The sequence below is a fragment of the Prorops nasuta genome, unplaced genomic scaffold, assembly GCF_024137725.1.
Source record: "Prorops nasuta isolate Cenicafe-Biocafe unplaced genomic scaffold, Cenicafe_Pnas_1.2 PNAS00002, whole genome shotgun sequence".
Taxonomy (NCBI): Eukaryota; Metazoa; Arthropoda; class Insecta; order Hymenoptera; family Bethylidae; genus Prorops; species Prorops nasuta.
The window spans coordinates 8229602-8243053 of NW_027116799.1; the positions used below are offsets into that span (position 1 = coordinate 8229602).

The 13452-nt window shown below is 44.1% G+C and overlaps 1 protein-coding gene across 5 annotated transcripts; it reads right to left on the reverse strand.

The window, feature by feature from the left end:
• Window positions 1-1021: 1021 nt before the first annotated feature.
• Window positions 1022-12563, reverse strand: chn (charlatan). Of its 5 annotated transcripts, none has more exons than XM_066734884.1 (8): window positions 12231-12563; window positions 7536-7713; window positions 6966-7151; window positions 5772-6079; window positions 4955-5532; window positions 4545-4856; window positions 3734-3838; window positions 1022-2695 (listed from the first exon to the last, which is right to left on the reverse strand). In XM_066734884.1, the coding sequence occupies exons 2-8, from the start codon at window positions 7636-7638 to the stop codon at window positions 2188-2190; spliced, it is 2100 nt and encodes a 699-aa protein (XP_066590981.1). In that variant the 5' UTR covers window positions 7639-7713; window positions 12231-12563; the 3' UTR covers window positions 1022-2187. The 5 variants fall into 5 exon arrangements, with proteins under 5 accessions (XP_066590981.1, XP_066591014.1, XP_066591007.1 ...); XM_066734917.1 differs by having other exon boundaries at window positions 4955-5520; window positions 12231-12561; XM_066734910.1 differs by lacking the exon at window positions 12231-12563 and adding an exon at window positions 11645-11983.
• Between the last annotated feature and the right edge of the window lie 889 nt (window positions 12564-13452).

Below are 13452 nucleotides of genomic sequence, written 5' to 3' on the forward strand. Positions count from 1 at the left end.
AATGGAAATTGGTTGAATTTAATTGATTGTATTATCTTTCATTAAATTTAACTAACAGTAAGTGTATAGCCAAAGAAGATTATGGTAAAAAAAAGTGATCGTTCTTTAAAATTGTGAAAAGGAGCAAATGACCATTGTATTTCAAGTCATGTGAGTGTGTACTTCAATTTCTATATAACTGAGCGAAAGCGGTTGATTACGGCTGATTAGCAAATTTAAGGGTAGCACGGTAGCCTAAGTGGATAATATTTTATTTTGTCAAAATTGTCTTTTCTAAAATATATATCCGATTTGAACGATTATTACAAAAAAATGGTCTTTGGGTGTGATGATTTGTCCATTTGTAATCAAAAAAGAAAGTAAACAAAGAGATGGTGAATCCTATTGAAACAAACATGATTTATTGTTTGTACTCTACTCCCCCTTAGCTATAAGAAATATAAGAATCTGTAACTTGACTGGACTTGACTCCGAGGAAATTGCTGCAGAGATGGCAGATACATAGGTCAAAGGAGCATGGCATGGATCGAAGTTGGCTGAAATGCCCATGAATCAATTTGGCACAGTATACATATATGGTCGATGACGAGGTTACTGATCTGCATAAGTGGGAGCTTTTACTTGACACGTATGCCATGCCTCTGGGGCTTCTTTGGTTCTTTGTCACCAGAGTTACGACTTACGAGATCGAAGTCAGTGAACCGTGACAACTTTATGAACGCGCCCGCTACGCCCAGTGGCACCGTCTATCCGTAACCCCTGGAAATGCTACGCTCCCTCCTCTCTTCTTTTCGATTACCAACATTTGATACATCAGAATAGTCTCGACACCAACCCTTTAAAACACGAGATATACCTCTTTAAATTTAGATACATGCTCGCATATATGAGAATTCTAGTAAATGTAACAGAAATAATCTTGTGTCATTAATTGTGCACAGTTATTATTTATACAATTCGTATATCAGATATGTTCTGGGCAATTCGATAACAACGCGCATCAAATAAAACATAAGAAATATTTCAAGTATAATAGATATATTTCATATTATAACGTAAACAAGATAGAGGATTTGTACAAATGGCATATATAAAAATCATGTTTACTCGCGTGGTGAGCATATTACAGAAATGACTTGACATTTCGCTATTGGGTCTGTTCAAATTTAGCCTAAGATTCAAACGATATTATAGTATTTTTATCGAAAAGTAAATATAAGAATAATGTTAAGTCGTGGAAGAGGACAAATGCACGAGACATCAAATGTAGACGATCATGAAACGTTGAATCCTAATAGTTTGTAGCACAGATAACAAAGTCTCTTGACATTCGATCGTCTAACGTATCCTTTAGAAAACTCTGTTCTTCTTCTTTTTTTTTTACATTAATTTAGATTTGTTCTCAAAGCAGCTACAACTAAACGAGTCCCCCATTTACATCAATTAAAGCAGGCTTAAACTGCTACGAAGAGTATAAAAACAGTTATTTGGGATTTTGCTTAGTAATTTTACTCCGTCGCAGAATTTTTTACACTTACAATTTACGAATCATTGTTCGTTTTACGTTTAGGATATTACTTCTCATAATACAGCGAATGTGTATTTTGTGTGCTTTTATTTCTTAAGTAATAGATTTACTTAAAATTACTTTGTACAGAAAAATAAGAGATCATCAAATTACTATTTTACAGTAAATACCCTTTCTCAAAGCAACAAACGTATTTTCTTCAAATAAAATTAAAGTAGTGTTTCATGACTGTAATCCTGGTGTAATATTGAATATATCTTTAAAACTCGTATGAAAGTATTTTTGGAATATAGCTCGTACTTACAATAGTCTCTTAAGCTACTCTATCAAACGTTCTGTCTACAAAATAATTAATATTCCTTAGCGATAATTAAGAGTTCGAAATAGTAGAAAAAAACATTAAACAAAAACTTCTTTCGAGATAACAAAAAAACCGTGTGAAATCACATTTGTGGATATTTTCAATAATAATAGAGAATTAATTATTGAAAAAGATAAGGAATTGTTAAATTCATAGAATATTTGATCCTATCCCTGTAGCAATTATGATCCCTGCCATATACTCTTATGCATTAAGCTTGGATTGAAACAGACGCGCTTAATCTTATCACAAACTATCAATAGCGCCATATTTCTTCTGATTTGAAGTTTGGTAATTGTTATCTATGGTAACCATAACCAGGACTAGTGAAGACAGTCGCTCTCAGCGTGATGGACGAAACAGGAGATTGCTTAGAGGCCTTTGAAACTACAGATTTAGGAATGATGTCCTTCCTGTGCTTCCAGAATTTATGCAAAGCGAGCGAGGCCTTGGTGTGGTATGGTTTGTACCTGGAGCCCCTGGCAATTGATTCGCGAGGACAAAGGTGACATCGAAGTCGTTTGCCGAGCGTCGTCGGCTTTTCTTTGGGGATCTTCGCTCTGGCTGGATGATTCTTTTTCTCGATCGTCGTGGATTTGGTCTCCTGGACCGTTTCTTCGACCTTGATCGACGGCAAAAGATCCTCGTCCTCGAGCTCCTCGACACAGGTGACCTTGCGTGGTTGACTCTGCTTCCTGGATCTCCTGGAACCTTCACCGATCTTGCTCTGCTTCTCTGTATCCGGGGAATCGTTAAAATGACTCCAGGCCGTTGAAAAAACTTCCTGTACCCCTTCCATCTGGCAGCTGAATGTAAAATGTTCATTAAGCAAGTTATTTCTCAAGATTGAATGCTCGGGCATCGACCTCCTGCCACTTTTATTATCAATTTCGAGTGCGAATCGAGCGATCGTCATCCTCGCTTTTGCGCTCTTGCCGAATTTCAAGCTCGCACGTGCGGCTAGATAGCCACCCCTTCTCCTCCCCCTCGCCTTCTTCCTCGTAGAACAAGCCATTGTTGCTGTGGGAGCGGCAATCTTTACCATCTCGTGGCTGCAACCACCGCGGCACTGTTTCATAAGTTACGTTCGCGTCATTTTCCTCATATTATTCAATCACAACCCGTCTATCGACGAGATTGCATACACGGTGCTTGCATAAACTTGGATTTGTTTGACTTTGCATACAACTGTCCGGTCATTTCATTTTACAATTGACTTACGATGATTTTTCAAATCATTTGAGAATGATTCGATATTCTTTTAGGTTCTCCAGATTATGCATCAACCGTGTATGCTCTTTAGCAGTATCATGTAATACAAAGAAAGCACAGTTACGAAAACCCATAAAAATGGGCTCTAAACACACTGATGAATAAATTCTACTACGTCAAAATAAGCGTGCGGATGATTCTAGAATTCTGCAGTCGTACATATATATATATATATATAAAAAAAATTAGGATAGAAGAAGAAAAAAATGACACGAGAACGTAACATAAAATCAGTCGAATGTGCAAAAACGTAGAATGGAGGAGGAGAAGAGGATCGTGATCAGCCGAATAAGATTACACAAACGTCCTCTGGGTTAATCAACGAGAACCAAGACTGTTAATTGGTCTGGTTTGCGAAGGATTTTACTCGTAATTTCTTTTATTGAGTAAATTGATTAACTGAGAGGACGATATTATAAACGATAACAAAAAAAAAATCTCGGTTCTGTGTAACAAAAATGAACGAGAAAAGTGGCAAACATTTTGAGCAAAATTAAAACAGAACCGTTGGACTCAAAAATAAGCATCGTTATTGAAGCGGAATCCTTGAAGCGTTTCTAGAAAAAACTTACCCGAGTATGGTGGTTGGTGGTATCACAGTGGTGGCTGGTGCGATGGCTGGTGCGGGTGCTGGGAAAACTGGAGGACCAGGTGGTGGACGTCCCCCTCCCACAGGACTGTAAAATTGAAAATATCGCTTTAATTCAAAACGTCATGGTACAAATAGTAAAGTGCAGAAAATTAATGCAGCTTTGGATCAGGGTTACGTATGTCGAGGAATGATCCAACACACCGAACAGATATCTTCGTTACTGGCACATCGCTGGTAAATCATGCAGTAAGGAGTATCGAATATTCAGGCAAGTATTGAATAAAGTTTCCTCGCATTGCAAATTGTCAAAGTTTCGATTACAGCGAGCTAGTCAATTTGGTGCTCATCGCCAAGCGAGATCAGTCGATATCTGGCAAGGGAGGAAGATCCAAGCGTAATTGATCTTCCCTGTTTACTTTTGGAAACTTTCCAAGTGAAATGTGCTATGAAAATGCCACCTTTCGTATGTACGGTTAATGAAATTTGCTAATGAGGCAGACCACGATATAACTTGAACGGGAAATGGCGAACGCTGTACTTTGTATACGTCATCAGTGTACAATATTTGCTTTCATAATCCCCGTGCATAGACTTTGACGCAAAAATATTTTCAATATATTAACATACATAGTGCTTACGGTGAAGTATCGACGCATATATATATATATATATATATAAAGTTATTCAATAGGATACCGAAGCTCGAGGAATAGGCGAAGCTTTGCGATAACGCGTAAGAACCTGGAGGCGTGATCGAGTGTTAAGTATATCGAAAGTTGAACGGGTCTTACTGCAGTGGTTGCTGATGGCGGTTGTTGGAAGGTTGAACGGTTTGAGCAGTGGATGTAGCCGGTGCACTGGCGCTGCTGACGCGATGAACGTGCAGCTGGTGCAGTTGCAGCTGAGCCGCATCTTCGCCGAGGAAAGAACACCTCGAGCACTGTCTCCTGTTGTGCACCTTCAAAACGTGCGTAGCTAAGCGTTCGGCGCGTGCCGCTTTGTACTCGCACAGTGTGCATGCGAAAGGCTTCAGGTGGGTATTCAGATGACGTTTCAGGCACCAATTATCAACGCCGCTCCAGGAACAGTAACAACACGTGTATCTAAAATTGATAATGAAGCATCAGTCTTGTTGAAGAAAAATTCCACATTTATATATATATGCAGTATTTCTAGGTGCATCGTTATACCAAATTATTACCTTCTCTCTTGAGCTCCTTTAGCCCCGGCTTTGAGATGACTTTTGCTGTTGCATCCGCCATTTTGTACCCTCCTTCCCGTAGTACAATTGGCATCCGGTTGCATGATGCCAGGTGTCGGCATGGATGTTGCCTGATAAATTCCGGTAGAGTTGCCGCTGTTGTTCGTCACTGAATTAGGCTGTAGTTGATAGTTTTTGTTGTTGGTGTAGCCGGATGGATAGGTGTGTTGCTGTTGCTGTTGCTGGCCATTGGTGGTCCCTGTTGCGGTCGCTCCGCCAGGCGCATCCGATTGAAGTGGTTTTGGGGCGCTGGATCCGGCTGGCCTGCGTATCCTCGACAATTCGTAGCCGTGTTCTCGGTGCATCCTCAAAAAATGCTTCTTCACGTGATCCGCGCGATTGAAAGGCTTGTAGCAGATGTAACAGTGAAACGGCTTCTCCTCTCGATGTATATTCTCATGACGAGTGTAGAGATCTCGCCTGTCTGTTCCGTAAGGACAATACGGACACGTGTACCGTTTCCCACTGGCAGAAGTCGTTGCGGATGTAGGCATCGTTGCTGAATTCTGAAAAAATGTCTGTCGTCAGTGTGACAATTTTATTATTCAAACTTGCACAGCGTACGTCGATTATTTGTAATAAATTCTTTTGTACCCTTGATAATGGGCACGAGTTAAGATATTCTGTATACGTGTATTATATATATATATATATAGCAGAGACGATAGATATAGAGGAATCTATAAAGTATCGCTTGTTTTTCGAATATGATATTCAGCAATGGCTTGGGAAATATGAAACTTAAAGTAAGACGTACCTGATGCAAGTGCGTTGGTGTCTGAGTGGAGGGCAGTTCTTGCAGTAAGAACGTCGAGGTCATTGGTAATAAAGCAGCAGGTACAGTTTGTGTTTCCTGGGTCCTTCGCGAGGGCGGTGCCGATCTTTCCGCCCTCTCTCGAACCCTCTCCAGGTACGAAATCACTTCGTCGATTTTTAAATCTGCCTGCAAGTAATCCTTGCGTGGTGAGTGGTGCCGGTTCCTCGCATCGTCGCCAATAATACGCGACGAGTGCAATTCCATGAAATGCTCGGCTACCTCCCTTGGTCCACCTCCCATAACATCGCCTGCACAGTAATTATAACTTTAGTAATTTTCCTTTTAATCGACACAACTCACTTCCCACTTTCTTACGTGTTTACGCCGACCCTTTAATATAATTTGTACTCCTAGAGTCTCTCTCTCTCTCTCTCTCTCTCTCTCTCTACCGTTTTAATTGAGTTTATGAGAGAAACCTGTGCAGAGTCCCTGCAACCGTTATTCAACTGTCGCTGTACAACTTTGCTTCTATTTTTAGGGGACAATTATTATCCTTAAATTGACATAAATATTCACTACTTTATTTTGATTATTCTCTCAAGGAGGAATTCCTATCGCGAGAAACACAAAGTGACTGGCGCTATTCGAGAGGAACTCGTATTAACTATAAATCCTAAATTACGTTTCTGCAGTCCTTATAACGCTGCCAAAGTCAGCCAATGCTTCGCTTATAATTGAGTTCACGAGGAATGCTAAGCGAACGTGATGTGGCACGCGGAGGTTAGCGACGACAGAATAACGTCCTCTGCCATGCCACTAGGACACGTAAGTGTAAATTTCACGTCGCGTTGGGTATTAAGGGCGGAATCATTCTAACAGAAAATACGAATGTAACGTGGCTGACAAGCGTGCTCTATTGTAGGTACAAAATACGTTGAGATTAGTTTCATTTGTTCCGCTAGGAAATACACTAAATATATATACATGTTGTATACACACACACAATACATTCAGAGCAAATTTCTAATAATGAAAAACATGCGTAAACGACCGAACCGATAAAGTTCAAAGTGAACTGTGTTGATGGAGATGAAAAAATAAGAGTTTAGAGAAAGAAGGACTATGTTTTCTTCATTGTTATCGTCGGATACGGTGGAGCATGCTCGATTTAAATAAACAGCTAATTTTACTAACCACACTCGTAACACCTCCACGTAGCCTTTCCCGAGTGATATGCCGCGATCCTGCTACCATCGGTGCCCTTGAGTGGCTCATCCTCGCATGTCCAGTTGCCATCGTCGCTGCCATCGGTACCGTTTCCGGTATCTTCGTCATTTTTGTACGATACCGAAGTCTCGAATTCGTTCTGCACGCTGGACGCTGCATCGGTGAATAGCAATTAATGGCGTTAATCGTGGAACGAGATTGAGATGGAAGGAGAAAAGAAGGAATTGGCGCGTGCCGAAGAAAGCAACTGGTCGCGCTCTTGAAAAGTGACATTGCAATTCTACCAATCAATATCGCTCGCGCGAATTGCTCCGACAGGAATTTGGTATGCGGGCTAAGAAGATTATACCGAGTGTACACGTTGTCTCGTGGAATAATATTATATGTTTGGGTATGGAGATATTAGCGTGTAATGTAAATGGGTGGAAGGTACATGGTATTAGGGGAGGGAAGAGGGGGGGGGGGGAGGAGGGGAAGAGACAAAAGGCTTAAATCGAAGCAGAAGAGTAACGGTTTCAGAGAGAACAGTGAACTTACTTCTATGGTCAGGGTCTTCTCCGTAAAGCTTCCTTGTTATTTCCTTGAACATATCCTCATAGCAGTCCAATCTGCTAACACCCGTCCCACTGCCCTCCATCATTCAAATCTTTAGTGGTTCGGGCACTGTCCTTGGAACAATAAACCCCCACCTAGCGATCCTTTGGCTGCCTTCTACCTGTGGACAGGTAATAACATATTATACACTGTTCAATTTCAAAATATACATTTCCAAGTCTACTTTCAATCGTGTCTGTATTCCCATTGACTTTTTCTAAACGACGTTATTTACAAACTACAATTCTGTTTATACGCTATAATTTTAATGTTATTGTCGTGCCCTTGCAGAGTCCGAAAAATAGTGGCTCGCTGGGGAACGCGCAATAAAAGAGACGTTGCAGAAACAGTCCTATAGGACGTTTAAAATTAATTTATTACTTTTATTATTGCACCTTGGTCATACTCGCTCAATATTAAAATTTTTTCCGATTTCATTTGCATTCTAATACGGAATAATAGAAGCCCAGCCATTCAATTAATATTGTAACAGATTCATGAATATGTAAAAAAATCCTATAGCTAGCCTCGCGTCTCTTTTATCGCGTTTTCTCTTTAATAAAAAAAAAAAAAAAAAAAAGAATATTCAATAAAAGACGATAGAGTATTTGCGTTACTCTATTACACTCTATTGGATAAGTGGGAGGATGGAGGCTACAATCACAGTACGATCAGTATTTATCGGCTGCCGATATTTGGCAAGAGTATTAAATCTTGACTGTGTCGGATTTGTTTTGGTAAATGGAGAGCGCGCAAGTAGGTAACTAAGTAAGCGTATGGCTTTCACACCGGGGACAGTAACTAAACACCAATTTAGGTGCGAAAGGTATTTCGTGTTAGGTACTTTCCATCCATGACGAAGTCTAATACCCGGTTGACTTGGGCTCCCTCGGGTATTTTGCGGCTACGTGGAAAGCGTAGAGGCTGACTAGTCTGGGAATAGAGTAGCGAGTGCACTAAACTTCAAGGTGCTAACGAGACTTCTAGCCAAGCTGTCGCAGCGGGATAAGGGACTAAATAGTTACACTCCTGACGAGTAAACGCGGATGAGCTTTTACCGACCGCCACCGTGGAACATCCGATAAATCCCCGAAAAACACCGAGGAATCCCTCCTATTCGACAAAGCAACCGGCGAAAGCGATTCAAACTTTGCAGTCATTTAAACATCATAATAATGAAAAGCTAATGGCTTAATTTAATCGGAGATTTAATTAACCAGCCACTCTCCGTTGGGCGTTTTATGAAAAATGCTGGCGTTTGTCAGGCAATTAAATTAAACTGGTGCATCTTGGCTGGATATTACTAGGTAACCGGTACCTTTTTAAAACGCGTGTAAAGGAGAAAAAGATAAATCTCTATCTAGTTGCCTTTTCTACAGAAACTCGCTGTACAATGTTCTGTTCCGCTAAGGCGCTAATGACTTCCCGCAGCTCACCGTAATGGGATTAAACCGGAGTAGTTATACGACACGCTACTTGCGCGCCAGTACCCTTAGATGCCAAGAAAATTCTAAAAATAAAAGAATATCCTCCAAAATGATGGGCTCGGCTCGCAAACTACCAGCTCTACCATCAGCTATATAAATATTTTCCATATAAAAACTTTCCTGCGATTCGCAAACTTTAGCCTCTTCCCAAACGCGCAGCAATCTTTCATTTATATCTGAAATTTAATTTCACTTACGGGATAATGCTGTAATAAGTATTCGCTAAATAAGAGTAAACATATATACTGCGCGAAGCGAGGTTAACCTAGAACACGAGAGTTTCCACGAGAAAACTCTCTATAACGCGTACCGAGTAACCCTTCGGCCAAGTGCTAATTGACGCTGTTTTCGACCGTATAATAAAATTAGTACCGCAAAAACGCTGCAATTCTTATAAGAACCGGAAAAATGTCCAAGAATTAGAAAACGATTTGGAGCAGTAAAATATCTCATGGAGGGAAATTTGTTTGAGAGCAACAAGGTCGAGTTTAATTGCAATCGTGCGCTGCATACGAATGGGGATAAAACGATCCGGAGCAATTTCATTGCGTTTAAATCTGGATTGTGCATTATCGTCGATGCATAGCAACAGAGGGAGCTTGGAGGGTTGGGAGAGATGTTGCTCATTCGTCGTTGGAAAAAAGGAAGTTTGAGCTGATGGGTATAAAGAGTTGGTGGTGGGGAGGGGGGGGGGGGGTTGAAGGATCTCGGTAAGTGCGGGTTAGATTCGGATCGGTAAGAGCCAGGAGATGGGATCGTGCGTCTCTCGTCGCAGGGGTGGTGACACCATCCGGAACGAGGAAGGAGCCAGAGCGCTTGTGTGTATTGATCGAACTCGGCCGAGCCGGTGGAGCAAGAAGGACGCGAAGCTCTCCAACCCTACCAGTCTGCGCGGAACGCGCTTATGTGTACACACCGTGTGTAGAAGGGGGAAAACAAGGAGGGTGGTGGGGTGCTCGACGAATAAATCAATATTCCCCTCCTATGATCGAGGCGCGTCCCCCAGAAACGACAGATGGGGACGAGCGCGCAAGAAAATACGGCGTCTGCGCGGCATGAGAACCCCTGATACCCAGGGTGCACGAGATACCGCGAGCTAAAAAAGGAAAACGACGCGCCTAAAATGGAAGAAAAACACTGCGAGGGAGATAAAAAGCAGAGGCTGTTGCTCCCTAATGCACTTGGGAAATTCAGAGCTTCGGAAATGGATGCACGCGTATATATGCACGGAGGGCGGGAGCGAACCGGTTGAGAGCCACTGGACTAGAAAGCTTGGAGGAATGGGGTGGAAGCGTAGCCAGATGCGTGTAGGCGCTTGACTGGGGCTACGGGGAATAAAGGAAGGTTCTACAAAAGTAAGATGTGCATCAGCTGATCCGAAGGGCGAGCAGACCAGCTAAAAATACATTTTTACGATTCTATGAATAGAATATATAAAATTTGAACGTTTTACGAGTACTGGGTCAATAGGGCTCGTGTCGCAAAGCGACAAACTCTCTTATAGGTGGGAATTTCCAATTATGTGTAATTCTACGGACAATGGTAAAATAAAAGCTGGGGGATTTACTGTTGACTGGAGGGAAGAAACAGTGGATGATGTATGGGAACGATTAGTCGAGTAGGTAGACGAGATAGCGATGAATAAGACGACGCTTAAAACGATGAGTAAGACTATACTATACTGTATACGTGGGGGAGGGGAGGAGGAGCGTTGAAAAGGAGAAAGGGGAGAGAGAGAGAGAGAGAGATAGAGAGTCACGAGGGAGAACCCCTGTGGGTTGAGGTAGGCGAAAGGGGAACGTTGGAAAGAGACGAGCAAGGAAACCGTTGGTCGAGGAGAAGGAAGAAGGAGATGAGCAGATGAGGCTGGCAGATGGGAGGGGAAGGGGAGGGGGGGGGAGGAAAGGGATAGAACGACGTTGACCATGGGACGGGTGGGGGAGAGGAGACGCGCGCACTACGCCAATACGCCATTCAAATTCGTCCGGAAATTATTGCTTCACGACCAAGGACGCCGTGTGGGTATCCGTAAACGCCAGAAAAGCCAGCAGTTTGTCAGCTCCGAAGACTATATGCGCAGACCACGCTCTGACTCGCTTTTCCCGTGAAACTCGCACTTGCGTATATATATATGTATGGAGTATATACCGATGTATGCACCCCATCCGAAATGATTAATTCTTCCATACGGTGGGATATCGCTCTATCCATGAGTTTACTCACTCGGGCAAACACACAGGGCCGCGCACGCGCGCTTCGGCACAGCTAAAGCCCTGTGTACGTATGTGTGTGTACAAGGCTCTCACACGGACGCTGAAATATAGAGCTCACTCACGCATCTTCCAGCGCACACACACGTACACAGAGACGCGTAGAAAGAGCGCAGCGTGGATATCGATGACTCACGTACACACATTGGACGGAAGTGGGGGGAGGGACTCGCACACTTGGACACACCGCGCCCGTGTAGAGGAGAGCACATATAGCACACAAGCGAGCCGCAGGCGCACACCGACACTGCCTCGATGGCGGCACACGCGCATTCGTGACACACTACTCACGCACCCAAGAGATATTCGCTCTGTCTCCCAAAGGCAAACGCCGATCCGATTCGTCCTTTCTCCCAAACACTATTCCTCGGAAAACGCAAATCCGAAAACTCATCCATCTCGAGGATTTTCCGCAAAAGTAAAGGACGCTTCGCTGCTGCGAGAACACTGGGATTTTCTCCACGCACCACTCACCAACACAGTCGTTCACTAACTTCGACACTTTCCATTTCCAACGACGACGGCGACGGAGACGACGATGACGACGACGACGAAGAGTCGAGCGAGGCGCGCGCGTGGTCGAATAAACGTGACGGAGGGAGATTGTTGTTTTTCTCGGCCAAGGGAAAATTGATCGTGGAAGGAAAAGAGGAAGAAAACGCGCGGGAAGGTGCGAATGATGATGATGATACGAAGAGGGACCAGTGAGAAGAAGAAGAAGAGTCGTGTGTCTCCGAGAGGGATTGTCGGAGCGAGTGAGAGAGAGAGAGAGAGAGAGAGAGAGAGCGGTGTTGGACGGAGAAAACGTCGGGTGCGTCGGTTATTCGCTCGTTCCAACGAGAGAGAAAGAGAGGAGAGAGAGAGAGTTTATATATACTCACGTATTTAGGTGGTGCAGAGAGTGCAAAAGGTTGAAATTTCTCGAGGAAACGTTATGCTGGTTCGGTTGCAGGTTGTTTCCTCGACGGCTGCCGGGTGGCGAGTGGGTGGGCAGGCGGGGTGGCAGGCGGCGGAGTGGGTGGCTGGGTGGGTAGCGTGTGGGTGGTGGGGTGAGGGAACCCAATACCACCCCCTCGCCCATTCAATCCTGCAGTATTAGGGGGAGCAGACGAGCCTTCTGCTCCGCTGTCCTTCTCGGCCTCCCTCGCTGTCTCGCTCGCACTCGCACTCGCAGTTCGCACTCGCACACTCGGCATGGCTCAGCCGTGGCCCCCACCCCTCGCCCACCACCCTCCCTTTCTCTCTATATCGCTCCCTCACAGGCCCATCCTCTCCCTCCACGAAACACGCGCGCACAACGCTCCTCCTGCGTGTGCGTGCGTGTTCGTCGTTCGTCTTTGTTTCTCCCTCCCAACCCGACCTCCCTCTACCCCCTCCTCCGCTCACGCACACTCGTCCAACTCTCTGCGCCACCTCCTCCCTGCTTCCCTACCTCTGCGGCTCTACCTCTACCTACCTACCTACCTACATACCTACCCATCTCTCTACGGTCTTCTTGCCTGTGTTTGCCTCTTTGCCTGCTCGCCTCTACGCGTCCTTCCTTCTCCACCTTCTCCGCTCTCTACCTTAAATCCATCTCTCACCCGCCCTGCCATGCCATGCACGTGTTCCATCTCTTCTCAGGGGCGGATTCCCCCGACGATCCGACCGACGCTCGGAACCATCTCGAGCTCGGGGCCTCGGGCCCCGAACGAGGGGCGAGGGTCGATTGGCCCACCTCGACCGCTTCCATCCAGACGCTCTCTCTCTCTCTCTCTCGAACGTCGCTTAAAAATTATATAGAGACTCTGACGATTTCACAAGCAAATATTGTTCCCCGCGACAAGACAGTCTTCCTCCCGAGCTAAACAAATAAAATGTTTTTTTTTCCCCTCAAAGTCCTCCTCTTCCTCACCCACTCGACGAATATTACTACAAACTTTCCACGGCTCTCTTTCTTTTCTCCTCCTCGGATAGAATTTATGGGTGGCTCCTTTTTTCAAGGGTTTTTCCTTTTTCTTTGGACTCCCGGATGGGGTGAGCTAGAGTAAGTAGTTCTGGAATAATGGTGTTGAACTATGTAATATATTTGTCGATAAAAGGCTGGAGCGTTTTACCCCTTAC

Bases quoted from the DNA above. Each gene is read 5' to 3' on its own strand.
- chn (XM_066734884.1), bottom strand. From the start codon at position 7,638: ATGATGGAGGGCAGTGGGACGGGTGTTAGCAGATTGGACTGCTATGAG. The intron at 4,857-4,954 runs GTAATAATTTGG...TATCAATTTTAG, and splicing joins AAAGGAGCTCAAGAGAGAAG to ATACACGTGTTGTTACTGTT. The intron at 3,839-4,544 runs GTAAGACCCGTT...TCAATTTTACAG, and splicing joins CGCCATCAGCAACCACTGCA to TCCTGTGGGAGGGGGACGTC.